The sequence below is a fragment of the Lampetra planeri genome, chromosome 2, assembly GCF_965212315.1.
Source record: "Lampetra planeri chromosome 2, kcLamPlan1.2.h2, whole genome shotgun sequence".
Classification (NCBI taxonomy): domain Eukaryota; kingdom Metazoa; phylum Chordata; class Hyperoartia; order Petromyzontiformes; family Petromyzontidae; genus Lampetra; species Lampetra planeri.
The window spans coordinates 18,022,386-18,044,709 of record NC_136108.1 but is presented as its reverse complement, the minus strand read 5'-3'; the positions used below and the strand labels follow the sequence as shown (position 1 = coordinate 18,044,709).

The window sequence follows — 22,324 nt, the reverse complement described above, 5'->3', positions numbered from 1 at the left end:
AGCAGGTTGATGGTCTAAATTGGCACACTGCATGACCAATGGTGCTGCTCATTATATGCTTGACGTTTGGGGTGCGATTAACAACACAATGGGACCCACCTGCGCTCACAAACGCCAGCCGTTCACACGGCGATGTCATCATTGCGCCTCCAAAAGTGTTCTAGGCGAGCATTAAAGGATTAAGAAAACGGAAGCTGTTTGTATTTAACTTGCTAATTTACAATTATTTAAGGAAGATAAACGCAGATTTCTGGCAATTCGCCACCATCGTTGACTCCACCGCAACCCTGCGCCCTTTGGCCGATTCAGCAATTGAACATTATGGCGGGACCCCGGGGTCCCATAAGCCCCCGGCTATCGCATAAACTACGTTGCGACGTCATTTTATGTCTGTTGAAGGCGAACGATACGGCAATCTATTCCTCTCGACGAGCTCTACACGATGCGATAATCAAAGGCACGCATGTAGTTTTTGTACGGAATTTGGGGTGCGTGAATTCCCAAAAAGTGGAATGGGGCAGTTTTGTTTTTGCTGCTGTGGTGGCACAACACAATCAATTTAGAAAAAAATACGACAATAAACAATTGTTGATTGCGAAACAGAATTAGTCATTATTATTATTATCTGCTTTTGTCTAGCATACTGTGACGTCTGTTACTTAATTCCCCACTGATGTTATTCTACCAACATGTTTAGACTTCACGATAAGAATTTAGAAGGGAGAGGGCTGAGTCTTCAGCAAGGGATCAGTCCCCCTCCAGCTCCTCCGGACATAATAGGGCTGTCAAGCAGTGGCTTTTGAAGGATATTCTTTGCACCACTTCATATTCGCCCCAGATCTACACCAATAAACAAATGCATTCGTGTAAAGATTGAAAATTGCAGCGTGGAGAGGTACAAAAGTGTATAACCGAAAGCATTCTTTTTAAAATCGCCAGATCATGGGTGTTACGCAATGCCCATGGGAAACAAGTAATGCAAGTAGAATCCAAGACCAATACAAACTCACTGCAGGGATATGCCACGCACAGCAAAATTGCTCACACAGAGGATAATATAGCGCAGTACTGAATTATGCTTGGATCTCCCCACTTTAGGCTAAGTAGCAGTGACAGCTAGCTCGAGGACTAGGCTAACCGGATAACATTCTCAATTTGCCGTGTAATCCAACATTCTTTCATGTCGACACAATGTTAAATTGAAAGTGTCTGGTCTATCCTCTGGAACGTGTCTTTAACTGCCCATACCTTGGCAACTAATCTCATTTGGTGCGTAAGTATTGATAAAAACCAATGAAAGGAATTTAATTAAGAGCTCCCCAATTTGGATATTGACATTATAGATTAACGTCTTTCCTGCAAGGAATAATTAACCTTACTGTGACTGGTGATGGACCCTATGCTCGAAAATAATTAAATAACAATACAACAATTTCCCACACTCAAATGCTCTCCCACACATACCACACGGGAGCTAATTTGATGTTCTTGCACAGACATGCACGCATGCTTTTTCTTTTACATTCCAACATTAATCAACAACAACAATTGCCCACGCGCGGACACACACTCGCTTATGTGCTTGGGCAGGATACTAAAAGGAATGGATGATGGGTGATGGACGACGATGCCCATTAAGGAAATGGAGGGAAGAACGCACGTGCACAAGTGAGATTGTGGTATAGCCCAATCATGAGACATGGCAATGGCGTGGGGAGGTCTTCCTCCAGCTGTGGATAAATGGCTTGATGATGATAAAACGCAAAGGATCATGATGATGGAAAATGTAGCTTTTGCCGCTGACATTGCTCATGCCACCACAGCCACCAGCAGAAGGCTCTTACGCCACCAATGCGTTGCACCAATTGTTGTTTTGTAATCGTAGTGCAAGCAGAATATCTCGTGGCTGCAGCGTTTACATGTGTAGTGACATCGGGGATGTCACTGTATGGTGGCGGCCTGAGAGGGCCACGGCACGTGATGCACCGTCATCGCGTGCACCCTGTAGGTGGGTTTAGTACCACGCAATGCTCGGCCTCGGCAAAGTAAGGTACCTTTTACCTTACCACAATTCAATCACTCTACCCTTACATTTTACCCTTTAGCAAGGTAAGGTAAAAGGTCAAAAGCAACGAGCCTACCTTTACCCTACCTTTTACCCTTACCACATACAAATTACCCGATCACAGGGTAACTACTGGGGTACTACACATGAAAAAGGTTTATAACAGGTAAATTCTAGGTAGAGCGCTTTATTCATATGGAATACTCTCGATGATTCCAATTTTAAATGGAGGCCACGGACTGCGCCACAAAGCTTTTAGCGAGCGGTAAACAAGGTATTTACCGGGTAATACTTCGCGCTACCTTTACCCTACCTGGTAATTTTCCACGCGACCTTTACCCTACCCTTTACCTTACCCCTTGGCATGTCAACACCTTTACCCTTTACCTTTACCCTTATACCCGGTAAAGAGGGTAAATTACCTTACCTTGCCGAGGCCTACGCATAGCGTGTAGTGCGGGCTCCCACAGGGGCAGGGTTGCCCCGGGCCATGGCACTCTGGTTGACACCGTGGACACGTAATCTGGAGTGTCCATAGAGAGGCCCCCAGATGGGGGTACTTGAGGGCAATCACGTGTTCGTGGAGAGCTCTCGAGAGGGATCGAGAGAGAGCTGGAATGCTCGAGAAGGCAGGCGGGGCCGAGGGCGGAGCGGCCCCGACCCGTGGGGGGATATAAGGTGGGTCCCTGAGAGGGACCGGGGTCGCTGCATTCTACAAGCTGGAGCTCTACGTCCTACAAGCTGGAAGCTTTACAGGCATCAACACGTGGTCGGGACTCGAGTGAGGATCAGACCCTTTGTAGCTGTAACTCCGTATAGGGTAGTTAGCTGGGTGGCCACCACCCTAGGCTGTATCTGGTGAAGTGGCAGTTACCCCTTTGTGTTACGTGTTGATGTTACACACAAATGTGTTGCCTCTAAAGAATAACGTCTGCGACTTAGTTGGACTCACTACACATCGACCAATTACATATGACATATATTGGTGAATTGATTCTTGCACAATGTATCTATGCATCGTGAGAGTAATAAGCCATTAACTTTTAATTCATCAATTGTTACATTCCGAATAAACTATATGTTGAACTGCTATCCGGCTTCCTTTAAAGTTACTTAGTCGCTCGTGATTAGTTTTGGTTTGCAGTATACACCACGTACATATATATTTGCAATAGACTTCAATTGCATTATAAACATTAGCCTCCAAAATGTCTTGGAAATTTTAAACGGTGGCTGTTCTCACGAAAAAATTTGGTCGGGGAGAATGCTGTGGGCTATGGTTATTTATAACTTTTATTATAGTGTCGGGAAGACCCACAACCTCAACGGCTACACGACGCGATCATAATTACTACAATTAAGGTCATGGAATCCATTATTCCCTTAGAAGATTACACTTGCCTTGGGAGTAAACAGGTCAAAAGTGTTTATTTGTCTTCAAAGTTATTAGACCTTCGGGGTAGGGTGTAGCTTTGGCCCTTGACCCGTGCTACATATTTTTAACAAAACTCGTGTTTGACCATGTTGTTGTGTAGCCTCTGTGATGATTTTAGCATCTGGGGGCAAACAGACCAGGGGGGACATACCGTGTTCTTCATTATAGTGACTACGCAAAAACCTGTGTTTATTAATCATTTAAAGTGTATGGAAACAGAGGAAGCCACATGTGTGGCATGATGTCATGTAAAACGCACTTTACCAATCCGTCTGCAAATGTATATGGCTAACAGAGTAATGTATGAATGTGACTTCTCTCATTATACCCAGTGTCTACCAATGTGTTTAATATTATAATACACAAAATGTCTATTCAACTCGTAGAATAATAAGAATGTGTTTGATAAAATACCCTCTCAAATCAAATGGTTATGTCAGTGCAATATGAGCGATACTATATACATTTACTGTAGTGCATTTAATAACATTAATTGCTGTTATAAAAAAAATATTTTCTATATATGGAACATGTTTTTAAAAATTTGAACACTTACAATAACCTTTTTTCAATGCCATGTTTTGATATACTGCATGAAAATGGCATGACATGACATACGTTCGAGTTGACAATCGTATAGGGTCACAGGTGGTGTATTTAATTACACTTGATGGGTAGCAGTTTTGATAGAATAATCTGCCGTTGCAGTGGTTTAAGCTTAAGATTGGCATTTTTTTTATATTTAAAATCCCAGTGGGGAATCGATGACACCTATATAATTTATCCTTGGCCAATAAAGCGAGTACCTTTTCTGTGAAAAGTCAAGTGTGGTCATTTTTGGGATAGACTGGCCAATGTCGTAGGAATGTGGAAATTACCACAACTGCCTTAGTGCCACCAACAATGCCTTATTGAGCTTGGAGATAGCTTTTAATGATAATAACAATACACGCACTAATAGGGCACGGTATTTCAAGTTGTATCGTAGCATATCTAAGATTAGGTTAAGATGCTGGTATTGTTGCTATGTATGAGAACAGACACACTTATCTTATTATAGAACCTTGCAGGAGACACGAAATGCATACATTGTGTTGCACATTTTTACTTTGCTCTAGAGTATAGTGGTCTCAGCGTGATGCGGCATGAGTGTGATACACACCTAAGGTCATTCAAACAGGTGAAACACAATATGCTCAACCAGCATGTGCAACCGTGAGAACATCACATGATTATAAGCTGTGCAGCCTGCCTGAACCCAGATCATATGACACTCAAGCTGACATGCAGTCACACTGCACGAGCCATACAACCTGCATTGTATTTGAAGGTTGAATTTCAAGTCCTCACCATAGGTAGACTTAACAGCCCATCATCCCTCTGGAGTTAATAAAGTGGGTACCAATTTGTGGGATGTCAACATTGGTTGCCTCTAGTGTACAGGGATGAAGAGTAAATTGAATAGTCACAACACTACCACAAAGGTGACAAAACTAGACAATACCACTTAGCCGTAAAAATGAGTGATCTGTTAATTGTATTAAGTAACATAATTTTAAAAGGTCGGTCATATCCTCAGCATACAAAATGAATCAAACGGGATACGTAAACACTGCTAGCTAATAATGTAATCTGCTCAACATGTAAAATGACCACCATATACCTAAAGTTAGGTTTAAGGTTATCAGCCCAGGGACTTTCTCAAGGGAATTGAATGGAAAGAGGTGTTGGAAGCACCTCTGTGTGTTGATTTCACGGTTAAAACCCACAATTTATGGGTTGAAAAAAAAATGAAGCTTGAATATTTCACACGTTTATACCAAATGTACATGACGAGCAAAATACTCAGGATCACTTCATTTATTTTCGCAGCTTAGCATTTAAAATAAAGCGGAACAAAGTGTACAATTTTGAATACCGTTTTAAGTTTTAGATAGAAGTCTCTCCACAGATGCAAAATTATGAGAATATTGCCGGGTTTTTATAAGGGGAGGTTGGTTGCAGTGTCATAGGTACAAAGGCATTGTGTGGCCAAACCTGAAAAAGCCAGCTCTGGTCACGTGAACACAAACTCGCCGCATTTCTGACCCTCCGGTCCCTCACCAAACATAGCATGACCATATCAGATCGTGACTAACATAGGCCAGCACATATTCTCATGATCGGCAGTCGTTCATTCTTGGTCACTTCACCAAACAGTGGATAGGCAGCAATGGGCAGGCACTATGAAAAGAGGAATTCAATGCTTGATGCGTAGTATAAAAATCTTATTGGGCTCAATTTTAACCGGATAGGAAACGTTGTTTTGTATCCATAGCCGACATGCAATTAAATTAAATTCCGGGACACCATTACGTAGCTTGTGTAAAATGTACGTTGTACAAATTGGTATATGCTCGGATTTTTTTTTACAAAAATAAGGGGGCTCTGTTATGTTGCAGACAAGTTTAGTGACATTGGGGATGTCACTGTATGGTGCCGGCCCGGAAGGGTCGTGCCGTTAAATGTTCCTACATCGTGGACAGCACCGCGTGGGTGGCTGTGTGTAAAACCAGCCCTAGCGGGGCTTGACGAGCACTGGGATAGTGCTGGCACCACGCACAGCGTGCGGTGGGGGCTCCCCCGAGGGGTCGAGGGTGAGTGTCAGCCCAGGGGCAGGGTTGCCCCGGGCCGTGGCACTCTGGTTGACCCCGTAGACACGTGATCGGGAATGTCCACACAGGGGGCCCCAGGTGGGGAGACTCGTGGGTGATCACGTGTCCAGGGAGGGCTCTTGAGAGGGATCGGGAGGGAACGAGAATGTTCGAGGTGGGCGGGGCCGAAGGCGGAGCGGCCCCGACCGTAGAGGGATATAAGGCGGGACCTGAGAGGGGTCGGGGTCTCTTCGTTCTACAAGCTGGAAGCTCTGCGTCTCAAGCTGGAAGTGCTTCATCCTACAAGGGACCACGTGGTCAGAAACCGAGTGAGGGTCCGACCCTTCGTATCAGGAACTCCCCTGTGTAGTTAGCTGGGTGGTCACCACCCTAGGTTGTATCTGGTAAAGGGGCAGTTACCCCTTTGTGTTACGGTGTTACAAATAAATGTGTTGCCTATAAAAGGAAGAACGTCTGGAACTCGGTTGGACTCACGACACATGTGGGAGAATAACTGACCTGTCAATTGAAATGTTTCATAAGTCATAATATTCGATGAACTGTATACAAGTTTAATGACGTGACAAACATATAAATTGCAATTGAGGAATTTTGAAGATTTTATAATAATTTTGAGTGAACTAATATTATCAGGCTCACCAACATGATCTTTGAAGATCAGGGTTCGGAACGGAATGTTAAACCCACGTTCCATTTCGTGTTAAGGCAGCAATGCGTCAGTTCCTAAAACGGACTGAACTGGGTCACAGCCAGGCTGGATCGGGAAGTAAATGCGTTGCTGTCCTTATGGCTTCACTTTTTACAGCTGCACTATCCTCATGAAACAAAACACATTTATATGTGCCACAGCGTAACCACAATGCTTGTCATTTGTTACTCATGAGCATCGCAAACCATTGTGTATTGTGTGCTGTACGACTTCTTCCTGCTAGTTTGCAATTCAGCATTATTTAAATTGCTCAAAAAGCAGAGGGGAAAAGGAATCTAAATGCCTCAGGTTCTTGAGGCCTTCACCACAAGCTACATGTAATACCTGTGATAAAGGGTGATAAATGTATCATTAAATAATAATGCAATTTATAAGTAAATAAAAGTGGCAAAAATGCATTCAAAATATTTGATGTTTGAAATGTCCGTTCACATTAGCTACAATGGAGTGTATTTTACTCTTCCAATGAACCTTGGAAAATGACAATTTTAAAATTCAAGAGATTTTTTGACAATAACCAACAAAAATATGAAGACAATATTTTATTTTCCTTAAGAAAAACACAAAATCCAGTGGGATGTGAGTAATTTGACAAGCGGTATTCGTGGAAGCGATAATAAAAATACAATATATATTTACAATTTACACTTTGCATTGGATAAGCCTTTCTGCAAACAAATGTGATGCAATCAGATATTCATCAATTTGGAACTGCTTTTTGTAAATTGTACAATGCAAAAACGTAAGCACTCATTTATAGTATGATTAATAACAGCTTGACTACCTTAGTTTGCACACACAATTTAAGACCACCACTGATGTCCCACAAATGACATGCAGGACTAAGAGAACGAGCCACTTTGTGGTTTGAAACTTAAATTTAACACAAACCAGGAACTCTTAAGCAGGGGAGAATGAGGATAAAAATAAATTATGAATGCACAAGGTGAGCATTTTGAAGATTACCTACAACAGGTTACCAACTACGTAGTTCTACTCCATCTTCAACACCACAATCTGTGTAGATACAAACATAGCCCGAATATGAATCTCTTAAAACTGCAATTTTTTGTTGTTGTAGCTTTACCAAGTGACAAAAGCATGCTGTCAAGGGGAATTGATGAACACATGCTTTCATCAGCACTTGAACATCTAAATGCCCATTACAAATGCTGCTTATTAAATGTATTTAAAATTGACTTAACTTGTATTTGTTAGGTACGTTCTGGGCTAATGTCAATTAATTATAGGTAAACTTCAATATAGGTCACCTGTACAAGCAGTTCAAGAGCATTTCAGCATATATGGAACTTGAAACCTTTTATTCCAAGAATAGTACAATAAAAATGGCATTTTACACAAGTAGAACTTTTTTTTGCACTATTGTTTCTGATGCTGTACATGTATTGGATTGTATCAACCTTAAGTTTATCAAAGCTTTTGAAGTCCAGAAAAAACAAACCTACATGGCAAATAGCCCAACATATTACTCACAAATGCTACGTTTAATAATTGTTACTCTTGATTAGGCAACCAGACTTTTTCATTATTTAACATACGATCCAAGAGTGATAAAACATTGACTTCTTATAATATTGAGGGGTATTCCTATAAGTAGAGTTGGTAATAGAACACCAGCAAAAAAAATCCTATAGCAGTATAAATTAATATTGCCCTACATCACAAATAAAAAAAAATGATGCTAACATGACCATTCCACACATTTGGAAAAGGGAAGTTTTAAGATGTACGCACTTAATAATAGGTTAGCATTTGATGACAGAATACTGAATCTTAATTTTAGAACTTTCGTGACTGCAGGAATTATTATTTGTTTCTTTCGGTTAAGTCACGTCTAAAGATAAAATAATAAATTAAATTAAATAATAGAATACGACGTTTCGATTGCAACACAAGCAATCATCATCAGGTATAATGAAATAGCGACATAAAATCTAACCAGAAAACTATAGACAGACATAGCAGACAGATATCACCAAGATACATAGAGAGAGCAACACAGGTAATGTATCTTGGTGATATCTGTCTGCTAATATGTCTGTCTATAGTTTTCTGGTTAGATTTTATGTCGCTATTTCATTATACCTGATGATGATTGCTTGTGTTGCAATCGAAACGTCGTATTCTATTATTTAATTTAATTTATTATTTTATCTTTAGACGTGACTTAACCGACAGAATACTGGTTTGCCCAAATTGTAAGGGAGCCATTTGCACAGTAGTACATCGTGCAGTAAGCATATCTGTAGCGCCGCAATATGGCAGGCCATTACAAGGGTGCTGAACAGTACTTTATGAAAGGGTGCCATGTCGTTACAACCAGCGTTAAAGATTGTCCTGATTGACAAATGTAATCCATGCTAAATTTACTGATTTTAATGATCCCTGAGGGATAGGCGAGGTCAACCTCTGTCCAAGATTTGTACTCATAACCTTTTGATTGCGAGTTAAGTGTACTTATCACCACATGGGGTGCTATGTTGGAGAGATATTAACTACCTCGCCTGCTAAACAGGTCGTGAGTTCAATCCCGACGCCGATATATTTGGAGTTTGCATGTTCCCCACGTGGTCGTGTAAATTTCTCTCCACATTAGGAAACATGAGTTTAAGAGTATACATTTCCACATACGCCACTTTGTTGAGTTAACATTTGTGGTCAGGTCACTTCTGAAAAATTGACCTTATACCTGGTAAAATAAAAGTTTTATAGTTTAAATTGTTTTAGTTTACATATTATCACCTGGTAGGATGAATATTAGTACTCCGTATTAAAGTATCAAGATCGCCCCCCTCACTCAGGGTTCCCACCTGATTAGACAAAGCTGGCATCATTCTGGAGTTGCTTCTCTTAGCTAATTACATGTGTACTGTTGTGCTGGGTTAGCAAAATACATGTCACAATTTACTCAACCACCCCAGACCCCACCAAGAAACGTAATGAATCGTCATGATTCAGAATTGTTGTGTGATTCAATAATCTATATTTTCATTATTGTCTCTTTAGTTTTGTTATCATCATTATCCTGAAAGTAACATTTGTAAATTGGCATAAAATTTAAATCCGATTCTCTCATGCACAATGTGATGCATACATCGTAACGAAAACCAATTCTAATCAAGGATTCAATGCATGGCTACTCGCCGAGTTACTAGTGCTCTATGCAAAATAAAATCTACAGGCATCAGTTGTTTCTAGTATCTTGGCTTGCTAACAAAAGAAATAACGAAAAATTTAGCACCACAAATTCTGGGCCATGGTAGGAAGCCTGCTTCTACATTGCTTTTAATTTCCAGTTCTCAATGTTTTAACCTACAATTAGAAGGCTACATATTAGGTAATAATCTTGCCAATGCATATACAGAATAGAATCTACAAGTGCTTCAGAGCAATGACTTATTACAAATTTCAGCACATATATAGCACTTTGCTACGCAAACTCAACTTGTACACCCAGGCAATTATACCACTAAAGCATAGCTCATTATTGGAGCTTTCACTTGCACTTAAAATGCAAATGAAACCCATTACAAAAACGGTTGTTAGCTATAACTAAAAAACATGGCAATAACAAAAGTCATCCTTACAAATAACCGCACTTCCTTCCAAATAATCAACACGGCAGAGATTTTATTATTGATCGGACTAAAAGCCATGCTTGTATTTTAATATCGTTGTGAGCTCTCCATCTTCTTCCCAACTCGACAGAAGTCTGACGCACTCCAGCCCCCTTGAAACCACGCAACACCTGCGGGCGGGGGGTGAGCGCCGAAGCTTTCACCACTGGGACATATCGGCGCTGAATTTGCCAAAGTTGCGCAGAGCGGACACCATGGCGGCGCCCGTGTGAATGTTAGAGAGGCCCTCGAGGAACACTTGCAGGGCGGCGCCGCCGTTCACCGGATCATCTCGCAGCATGATGCCCGACTTCTCCAGGAACATCTGGTAGCACAACTGCAGCAGCTCGCCGTGTGCCACCGTGACGACGGTGGGGCTCGCCGGCTGGGTTATCTCCACCACGCTGATGCCATCCACGGGCGAAGCGTCCGGAGTCTCGGCGAACGCTGCTGTCTCCGTTTCCACGTGGCACGTGGTGGGCGACTGCAGGACCGTGAAACACTCCAGCGGTACATCAGCACAGCCTGCGCAAGCAACAGAAGGTATTAAAGGTCATTGGCAATTGTATGTTGCTGTGCAGGTTTAAATGGACAGGATATTGTAGGGGACACAAATGCAAAGCTTGTTACCCTGATTTTCAATTCAGAGTTTTCAACCATATAATGATGGTTCAGTCATTATGTGGCAGAGCAAGACTATACACTTCAAATCAAAGTTTAGGATCAACTCGGCCCATCAACTCTGGGGTTGAGCGAAGGAAGTAATGTGGCAGTACTACAGAGGCTAATCAACCAAAAAAGGAATGTGGAATCTGCACCAGTGAATCAGGACTGCGAATTGGTGGAGAATATTTGAACCACTTTCATAACATAAATGGCCCTTTGGATGTTCAAGCAGTCTCCTTCAGCATTTTTTGTGAACAGGAATATATTTGGGGAATGCAGAATACCCATGCATAAGAGGGTAAAAAAAACTAAGAGTTAGGTAGATCAGAATGTGACAAATTGTACAAGTACAATATTCAACCTATAATTTGGATAATCATTGTGCTAATAGGTTACTGAAAAATGTATACATTGTTCCAACTCAACAGAATGATTTGCCTGCCAACACAGATTGCCGATTTTATTACAATACTAAACCAATTATATTTAACTCTCTCATTCACTTTAAATTGTTCAGTTTTTTGTAATTGCTATCAGCAGTTTGTGGCAGTAAGTAGGCATTAGTCTGCTGATGCATTAAAAGCATGTCTGCAGGGTGCATTAAGCACATGTAGAAAAAGCGGCAACGTGCATCAGTTGCCCATCTGCTATTTTACGTGTTCGCAAAACACATTAGAGCACATTTATTTCAGTGTACATTTCTAATGTGGAAAATACTTTTATACTCACTGCACAAAGCAATAAATATGAAATTTAGCTACACGTCACTACAGATAGAAGTATGCTGGGATATGTTGAAGTTATGAGAAAACACATTAAAACATTTCAAATAAGTTGACAATTTTGAAGAAAGCAATGCTGTATTTATCTAATCACTTTTAAATAATTATTTTTTGTATGAAAGGGAAGCTAGGTATGCCAGTGATGACCATTTGCATGATTTATAATGCAATTGTACTCGAGACAATTGCGTTTTTTCCTACTTTACAAGAAAATAATTAGTCTGAAATAGCAAGAATATAGAATACATGTTACTTATGAGTGCTTGTCATCTGTTTTAAACTTGTCAAACTGAGACCAATTCAGCAGTGAGATATCATAGATGTTGACAATCAGGATAATATAGGAGTGTTTAATTTAAGCACATATATTTTAGCAAAGTTATGTTAACTACAAAGCATATTTTTTGTTCAATTTGTATTATAAATCTCTATACATAAAGCGAACCAACAGGTTCTTACCATGCATCTCCTTAAGGCAACCGGGCAACATCTGGAGTAACTTATAAGTGACATCACAAGCATTCATAACTTTTCAAATCAGGTTACTATCTGCTTTTATGAACAATACCAATAGCTAATGGACAATATGAAATTCCACATTCATATGGTGGGGGCTGGTTTTTCCATAAGATGAAAAATGTTTACTTCCACAAATATAATTATTGCTTTCCACAAGATTGTAATGGCATTGAGGGATGACAAGTAGAGTTAGCTCCTAACCTGGATTTTAAACTATAGCCTTCCTATATTACAATTTGGATTATATAGCTGTGACAGCATTTGAAGATGTACAAAAACGATGGGAATATATATTTTAAAAAGAGAGGTAGTCACAGAGAGAAGAAGGAAGGTCTTGAGCTTGGACATAAACAGATGCAGGGAGTCAACACCAGACGGAATGGGGGAAGGAAGTTCCAGGCTATGGTGACATCAGGGAAAAATTAGCGACCTCTAATTGATTTAAAGGTTGACGAGAGGGGTTTCGAAATAAATCCTTGGTTGCTAAAATGGAGAGTACACAGAGGGGAGTACTGTGAAATGAGGGCAGAGGTGGAGAGGGACAAGGATCTTGAGGACTAATTTTAACCTGATCCGGGATTGGATATCAGTGGAGGGATTGAAGTATTGTCATGTGGGGTAGTTAATGGGTGCCGGTCTGGAAGCAGCAATTTGTATCATGTGGAGTCTGGAGATGAGGTAATTTGGGAGGCTGTAGGGGAGCGAGTTGCAATAGTTGGGGTAAGGAAATGATGGATGTGGGAGATGTTTGACAGATGAAGGTATGAGGTCCAACAGAGTTTAGATAGGTGGGAAGAAAAAAAGTGCTCAGAATCAATGACAGTTCCAGCATTTAGCACTGTTTGCCAGCGTAATATCAAAAGCCCAAACAGCGCCACCCAGCTGATTAGACTAAATCGCAGGCAAATCCAGTGCCCATTTAGTCTTCAAAAAGGTAACTCCACAAGCTGGCATAAGAAAGAGAGCCAATTCAGAATGTATTAAATGGCTTTTTTTACATCTTAGTCAATACAATGAGCCCATGGTCTCACTACCTGGTAGCTGAGTAGAATGCTAAGCCAGGATTCTCAATGGTACCAACTCTATAATTTGACATGGATTGGTCACCCAACAAAGTTAATGTCAATTGAATCTTAAATACTGCCCTTCATATACCTTTCAAGTACGTACCAGTGGCAATTCTGTAGATCTGCTGCTTTGCTTCTGCTGAAACAGACAAGAAGCTGGGGCACTGAACGCCAAACTTTTTCATGACGGCATACTGGTGTTTGCAAGGCCCGCCACTGATGCCAGAACTGCAGCTGCAGCAGGAGGCACTTGTATCCACCACAAACGTCACATCGGGCTTGGTGGTGCTTGGCATGCGGAACTCTGATGGTCCGATCTAAAAATAATAAAACATAATGACACCGTTGACTTCCTACGATGTTAATAACTTTTGTTTAATCTATTATTAGTTCAATATACCAAGTCTATACATTCTCATAAATGTTCAAGCAAAATACATGTCTCAATAGTTACACAGGTATTACAGCTATTGCAAGGATGCAGCACAACATTTCGTCTCCCTGATTATAAGACGGGCATGAAATCACCACCCAACAACGATTTGTAACCCTAATTAAAAGTCGAACATTATTACATCACATATCTTCGAACCACTTGCCAGAATGCATAACTAGTGAAGAGTTCAGCTCTGAACTGGCATTATTTTTTCACATGTGTCCTGATGTTTGAACATGCCTGCAGAATTGAATCCATGCTCAGACTCTCCCCTGGGTGGTCGTAGCAGCTGAGGACGGCATGCTCCAGGCGCCCGTTGCACACCTCATAGATGCGCTTCTCGTAGTACATGCTCATGCGATTCACAGTGAAGTCCAGGAGTTGTGGCAGGTTCAAGGACCTGGTCCTGCAGTTACAAGTCAGACAGATTTACAATCAATGAAGGAAATTCAAAGAAAGCAGCAAATTATATTGGATCCAGCGTAAAAGTGGAAATGAACTGGATATGAAACTGTTGTCAATAGTATTAACAGTAGAAAAGTTTAAAAACAAATTTTGATTTAAAACGTAATAATACACTTTTTGGTATCAAGTGCTTTCCTGTAAATTCAAATAAAATAAACATCTTAAATGGATATGTCATTGAGTTCATATAAAGGCTATTATAAACAAAACGCAAATGCATATAATCCTGTACTAACTGAAATGTTCAGCTAAAATTCACACCTTGGGACAGTGAGCAATCCCCTATTAGGCCAGGTAGTCAACCCACCCATCCAGACATAACAAACAAGGAATGAGACAGGCAAAACCCCTATGTGGTACAATTCCACAAAATAATTAAATACATCTCTATACAATGAAGTCAAAGACTGATAGATTGTACCTGTAGAGTACTTTGTCTTTGAGGATTCTCATTGCTGCCTCACGTGATGGAAGTCCAGTGATGCAGCACAGGACCCACTCCTTCTGCCATTCAAACAGCTTGGTGATGTACTGCTGGAATCTGGTGTGCTCCACCACTAGTGGGTACTGCAGAGCTAGCTGCAGCTGCTCCGTCAAGTCACTGATCGTCTCGGCGTGGATCAGACGCTTCACCCAGAAGAAGAGCTGAGAGCGATGCCCCATCGGGACCTCACCCATGCGGTTCCAAAGCCAGCGCCAAGCCGCCTGCAGCACATGGAAGATGTTGAGCAGCAGCGGCACGCCGGGGAAGGCGCCTCGAATCGCGTTCATCTCCGCCTTGGTGTCGTCGGCGATGAAAATCTGCGGCCCAACAAACGGGCCCCTCCCACAGAATGCGTTGGGTGGCCAGAGGCACTGAAGCAGCTTGAGGCCCGTGAGGATGACCTCCTCTGCCTCAGAGGTTGTAATGAGGCAGCCCAAGGGCAATCCACCAACGGGCGAGTGCGCTAGGAAGATGAAGATCTTGCAGTGACGACGATCCATTCCACCCGGGGAGTCAACGAATGCCACGTCTGCTGCCTGTGCCAACGTGTGGACGCGGGCCATGAAGGGAGTGCAGACGGCGATGACACAGTTCTGCTCACCGATCATCTGCATCCTGACGCACTCCTTGCCCAGCTCCTGGTTGTACTCGTCAGCACGCCTCAACACATCCTGCAGCATTTCATTGCCGGTGCTCATTCGGCGAACCTTCTGGAATGATTGGTAATACAAACTGTGGAAAGACATGGCATGTTTTTGAGCATGGATACAGCAACTGATAGCTAGTACAATGTAGTAATATGACAAAGGTCTCAATATAAAAAAGTTAATTTTCCCAAAGATTCCAAAACAATCTTAACATTGATCTGTTTATGAATTGCTTTCTAAAAATCATCACCTATTAATAATGCAATTAAATAAAGTCAGAGAGGGGAAACTGGACAACAGAATATCTAGGGCAGTTACTGAAAGCGGATCAATGAAATAAGGAGCCTCATGAAAGCACATTGGAGGGTGTTTAGAAAACTGCATTTGTAATGAACTGGAACAAATCAATGTGCCTAAACAAGAAAGTATTTAATCAGTACATATATACTTCAAAATAACAGACCGAATAAGATTTTCTACATTACCAAAATAATGAGCAGTACCCTTTTGGTTAACAAAATAAATACTACTTTGTACGAAGTCACGCTGCAAACAGAAGCACAGCCTCACACTCAGATGAGACACAAACGTAACCATCCTCCCCCTAACAAAGCATCGTGTGTCAGACACCTGAAGCAGAAGCTGATGTCCGGGCAGACCGAGCGGTCAGATGCCTTGAGACTGTATTCATCGGCAGCCTCCAACTGTAGGTCATCCTGCATCATGTCGCGTGCCACCGAGGGTGTGTAGCCTGACTTGAAGAGCCTCAGCAACTTCTCTCGAGTTTCTTTTGCCACGTCCCGGTATTTCAGGGTGTCTGCTGCCTTGATTGGGTGGTTGTGTTTGAAGGTAAGTTTCACCACCAGCGGAAAGTCTGGCAACAGCTTGTCCTTGGACCTTTAATACAGAATTAGGCAATTAGAGACAACGCTTTGTCCAAATTTCCCAGTACTAGACATCCACATTAAACTATTAACCACTATTATACATGTGCACCTTTATTCGTAAATATTGATTGAAAATAAATAAATCTGGCAAGGTGGCACTGGGTTGGAGTACTTAATTGAATGGTTAATATATTTTTAGAAAAATCTAACCTATATAATTCATTTTTTGTCTGTCTGTCTATCTGTCTGTCTATCTGGCTGTCTATCCGTCCGTCTGCGTACGCTCCCTTGCGGGGGATGTAGCTCTCGGACCGTGGGGTTCGCCGAGATTAAATTTTGCAGGTGGGCACGCCCCCGGCCCCGCGGTAAACTTAGGCATTTCCGATTTTTCGTCTCTAAACTTTAAATCGGCCCGATTATCGATTTAGTGCGATTTCTCTTTATTTATTTATGTAACGCTTTATTTATTTATTTAATATCGCCGACCGGCGTGGACCACGGCGGTTGCCCCTGGCAACGGGTAGCAACAACTTCGGTGCGGGGTGGACGCCATTTTTAATTCCCGTAAAAAATATGCGCACGCATTAACACGCGACTCTGAGGTAAATTCATCAAAGTTTCACGTCCTCTTCACTCCCCCCCACCCCAATGTGTGCAATTACTATTATAGGGTCGGTAGATAATAAAATTATAGCGATTAGACAGTATTATTGTAGCGCGGGGGGGGGGGGTTAACGGCCCCAGTACCCAGCCTCAGCCGGGTGGGCAATCTAGGCGAGGCCGGAGGCTCTGCACGGTACTAGGCCTCGACACGCAAGTCTGTCAGGCGTCGACTTTGTGGTATAAACTCGATATACCCAGCGTTGCCCGGGGGAAAAATACATTTAAAATCTTCTGAAAACTTTAAAACATAACATCCCAATGAAAATAAAACTCTGTAATTAAAAATGGAAACCTCCTATGCGCCAGGAATCGATTCTTTGAATCGCGCAAAGGAATCATCGAAGGTTGTAGATTCCTTTAGGATCGCCCTTAACATGTGGTGAGGGGGAGAGTGGTGAGGGGGAGAGTGGTGAGGGGGAGAGTGGTGAGGGGGAGAGTGGTGAGGGGGAGAGTGGTGAGGGGGAGAGTGGTGAGGGGGAGAGTGGTGAGGGGGAGAGTGGTGGTGGTGTGGGTGAGTGGTGAGGGTGAGGTTGAGTGGTGAGGGTGAGTGGTGATTGGTGAGGGTGAGTGGGGAGGGTGAGTGGCGGTTGTTAGTGGTGATTAGTGAGGGGTGAGTGGTGAGGGTTAGTGGTGAGCATGAGTGGTGAGGGTGAGTGTTGAGCGTGAGTGGTGAGGGTGAGTGGTGATTGTTGAGGGTGTGATTGGTGAGGATGAGTGGTGAGTAGTGAGGGTGAGTGGTGAGGGTGAGTGGCGGTTGTGAGTGGTGATTAGTGAGGGGTGAGTGGTGAGGGTGAGCGTGAGTGGTTAGGGTGAGTGGTGAGGGTGAGCAGTGAGGGTGAGTGGTGATTGGTGAGGGTGTGATTGGTGAGGATGAGTGGTGAGTGTTGAGGGTGAGTGGTTAGGGTGAGTAGTGAGGGTGAGTGGTGAGCGTGAGTGGTGAGTGGTGAGCGTGACTGGTGAGGGAGAGTGGTGAGGGAAAGTGGTGAGGGAGAGTGGTGAGGGAGAGTGGTGAGGGTGAGTGGTGAGGGTGAGTGGTGATTGGTGAGGGTGAGTGGCGGTTGTTAGTGGTGATTAGTGAGGGGTGAGGGTGAGCGTGAGTGGTGAGGTTGAGTGGTGAGCAGTGAGGGTGAGTGGTGATTGGTGAGGGTGTGATTGGTGAGGATGAGTGGTGAGGGTGAGTAGTGAGGGTGAGTGGTTGTTGTGAGGGTGAGTGGTTGTTGTGAGGGTGCGTGGTGTGGGTGAGTGGTAAGAGTGAGTGGTGAGGGTGAGTGGCGGTTGTGAGTGGTGATGGGTGAGTGGTGAGCGGTGAGGGGTGAGTGGTGAGGGTGAGTGGTGAGGGTGAGTGGTGAGGGTGAGTGCTGAGTGGTGAGGGTGAGTGGTGAGAGAGTGGTTAGTTTTGAGGGTGAGTGGTGAGGTTGAGTGGTGAGGGTTAGTGGAGAGTGGTGAGTGGTGATTGGTCAGTGGTGATTGGTGAGGATGAATGGTGAGTAGTGAGGGTGAAGTTGAGTGGTGAGGGTGAGTGGTGGTTGTGACGGTGAGTGGTGAGGGTGAGTGGTGAGGGTGAGTGGTGAGGCTGAATGGTGAGGGTGAATGGTGAGAGTGTGGTGAGTGGTGAGGGAGAGTGGTGAGTGAGAGTGGTGAGTGAGAGTGGTGAGGGTTAGTGGTGAGGGTGAGTGGTGAGGGTGAGTGGTGATTGGTGAGTGGTGAGGGTGAGTGGTCAGGGTGAGTGGTGAGGGTGAGTGGTGTGGGAGATTGGTGAGGGAGGTTGGTGAGTGGTGAGTTGTGAGGGTGAATGGTGAATAGTGAGTGGGAGTGGTGAGTGGTGAGGATGAGTGGTAAGGGTGAGTTGTGAGTGGTGAATGGTGAGGGTGAATGATGAGTACAGTCAATATGCACTGCTGTTATCATACCAGGTACCACCACCACAATATGTACTCCTCTCATCATAGCAGATACCACCACAGCAGTATGCACTGCTGTAATCATAGCAGGTTCCACCACAATATGCACTGCTGTCATCATAACAGGTACCAACACAGCAGTATGCACTGCTGTAGTGATAGCAGGTACGACCTCAGTCGATATACACTGCTGTAGCGATAGTAGATACTGCTATCGAGTTGGTAGATACCGCTATAGTAAATACTAAAACAGTCAGTATATACCGCTACAGTCAGTCAATTCTGCTACAGTCAGTATATACTACTATACAGTCAGTACATACTACCACGGTGAGTAGCTACTAGAATCAGTAGATACTATTATAGAGTGAGTAGATACTGCTATAGATTTTGTAGTTACTACTATAGTCAGTGGATACAACTATAGAGTCAGCAGATACTATACAGTTAGTCGTTACGAGTATATAGTCGGTAGATACTACTGTAGGCCCAGTAAATACTACTATGGTCAGTAGTTATTACAGTCACTAAATACTACTACACAGTCAGTAGCTACTACTGGCTCAGTAGATACTACGGTACAGTCAGTAGATACTACTACAGAGTCAATAGATACCACTTCCTCTGTTGTATGTAAGGTGTTGTTAGTATATATACCTACGAGGGGTAAGATATTTTTTGAGGGGGGGGGGAGACCGCAATTTTCGGAAACCTTTTGACATCAACTATTTACCCCACACTTTCTACAACTTTTTGGACTTGTGAAAGCCTCTTATATATTTGTTGGTGGAGAAATGTACAAACAGCCCACCTGGCTTTGACAATACCTTAGTATCTGTGTATATATATGTAATGTTTTTAAGAAATATATTTTTCACCCGGGCAAAGCCGGGTACTTCCGCTAGTAGCAAATAAAAGCCTCAAAACACTTCACCTGCTTTTTCCCACCACCATTAAGCGCTTCAGAATGACGGTCATCACAGCAGGGCAGTTGGTGTTTTTGGTCCTGTAAGTCCTCTTGGCATCCAAGCTTCGCCTTACATTAGTCTTGTGCTGGCAACGATAACTGTTCTGAAATATAATTGTAAGTTTTAGCCGCTTCAAAGTGGAAAAAAACAATTGCACATTTAAAAATGCAAACTATTGTATGAGCAATAATAAACAGCACTATATATTTATGTGATGAAGCTTTAAATGGGCATTTCTAATCAACCATAAAGCACATTTTGCATACATTAACAATCACCACTATGCAAATATGGTCATAAGTTCTATATTCAGTATTTTAATATTGGTCCAATTCTGTAATTGTTCCTAAAAAAGTTGTTTTACATTTTTGAGTGTAAGACTGGTGTAAACACATGTGCATTAAACACTGGACATATCCAAGTGTACCGATTGGTGAGATGTGCTTGTCATGCCATAGAATTGGTATACTATTTTAAAGGACTATGTTTTGATGTACATGTTGCAAAACAAAGATTGCAACACCAGACATGGAGACACAAGCATGTAATTCAGATATAAACAGAGTCGGTGGATCATACCAATTTCATAAGACTATGAGATGGCAGACAAGCAAATTTTATTCTGACGAGTCGGTTTGGACTTTTGAGTTATCTCCTCATATGCACAGGCATTCTCTGGTTTCATAGGAAATGTAAATTCCTCGTTAAAATATTGTTACTTTTATAGTTTAACTTTTTCAACTTAGTGGAGATGAACAATGCGTACCTTAAAGATATTCTTACGACCACTTTCAGGAAATGTGTGGCGAATCCTCCAGGTCACCATAGATGTGGCTTCAAACTTTCGTATCCAATCCAAGGTGGCGTCTTTGTTGTCAATTGACACCCTCAACTCTGAGCAAAATTGCTCAGCAGGACCATCTTCATAACTGACCACCTTGTACTTGAAGCCATCAGGAAGCATAGGCTTCAAATCAACAGAAACACATGCAATGTATTAGATAACGAAACTGACATAAAAAAGTTATGGGAAGGCAAGGCAAGTGAGAGGGGATTGAAGACTTTTGGTATTTTAAATGCAGTTGCCAAGCAGAGGCCAAAAAGTAAAGCTATCAGCAAAACTCTGAAAGTTTGTGATAAGGTCATACTTTAAAGAAGGCTTCTGCACGGAAAAGAAAGGCTTCGTGATGCTTCCTTAGCCAGATTAGTAATACTGTACACTCATTCCAATACAGTTTTGATAGCAGACTAGTCTATGGATAAAACTATAATTTGTTAAATAGGATGGGAATACATACTCTTTGGTTTCTTCGGTAAAGTCATGTAGGTAGAAAAAAAAATAGGTTATTTTTCGTAGATAGAAAAAAATAGATTATTTTTTCTACCTACGTGACTTTACCGAAAGAACCAGAGTATGGATTCCTGCAGTCACGAAAGCTTAACATCAAGGTTGGGGATAACTTGGAATGTCAGTCTAATACGATATTAATCATGGACCAGGTTTTCTCACCCAGTCAGATGACTGACAGCAGAGTATAGGTTTCCCTCGCTGTATGCGTTCCAAAACATGGGCGCACAAAGCGAAACCGCAAGATGCAAAGCATACAGTACACAATGTTGTCCCACGTCCGAAAGCATGCGCATATAGCAATTCACATTTTTGTGGGGAGAAATAGAATGACACGGTAAATTAAAATTTACGTGAGCGTGGACATATGGAGATCACGAAGATGGAAAAGTGATGCGGATGAGATTGGGAGAGAAGGGAAATGCGAGCTCTGAGAGCGACACGGGGTGGGTGAGGTAAAGCGACAGTGTAGGCCTCATTACTGTCCCTGTGGTATCCAAGTTGGCGTATGGCAACAATCAACCCGCCAAACGATTCAACCAAACACACTTGAGCGCGCAACGTTCGCCCACCACGAAACGCATCGTGCATCGCGAACGAGTTTATAAAGGCGCGCCTCTAAATGATCGTCAACCACGATAACATCAAAAAAACAATAACAGCGGCAAAGACCACGAGGGCCCACTTCCACATCGAGGCGCTCGCTCGCCTGAGTGTGGAATAGGACCGACTCCGCGAGGCGCCCGTAGGGAGCCCAGGGCCCGCCCGCGTTTTCCCCCGCGGAACCGGCGTCTCCCCGCTTCCGAGGAAACCCGCGCCTCGTCTCGCCCCGAGGCCGTCGACATGAAACGCGCGGGGGTCGCGGAGTCTTACACGGAGCTTGGGGAACAGCTCAGCCATATTGACCACTTGCGAGCAGGACCGGAAACAGTTGCGGGGGATAGGGGGTGGGGGCGTGGGGGAGAGAGGGTGGGGGAGAGGGGGTGGGGG

The 22,324-nt window shown here is 42.9% G+C and overlaps 1 protein-coding gene across 2 annotated transcripts; it reads right to left on the bottom strand.

The window, feature by feature from the left end:
- Positions 1 to 7,390: 7,390 nt before the first annotated feature.
- Positions 7,391 to 22,289, bottom strand: LOC144729245 (uncharacterized). Of its 2 annotated transcripts, XM_078609361.1 has the most exons (8): positions 22,208 to 22,289; positions 20,753 to 20,953; positions 19,953 to 20,089; positions 16,198 to 16,464; positions 14,858 to 15,652; positions 14,212 to 14,377; positions 13,639 to 13,852; positions 7,391 to 11,026 (listed from the first exon to the last, which is right to left on the bottom strand). In XM_078609361.1, the coding sequence occupies exons 1-8, from the start codon at positions 22,232 to 22,234 to the stop codon at positions 10,662 to 10,664; spliced, it is 2,172 nt and encodes a 723-aa protein (XP_078465487.1). In that variant the 5' UTR covers positions 22,235 to 22,289; the 3' UTR covers positions 7,391 to 10,661. The 2 variants fall into 2 exon arrangements, with proteins under 2 accessions (XP_078465487.1, XP_078465493.1); XM_078609367.1 differs by lacking the exon at positions 22,208 to 22,289 and having other exon boundaries at positions 19,953 to 20,084; positions 20,753 to 20,881.
- Between the last annotated feature and the right edge of the window lie 35 nt (positions 22,290 to 22,324).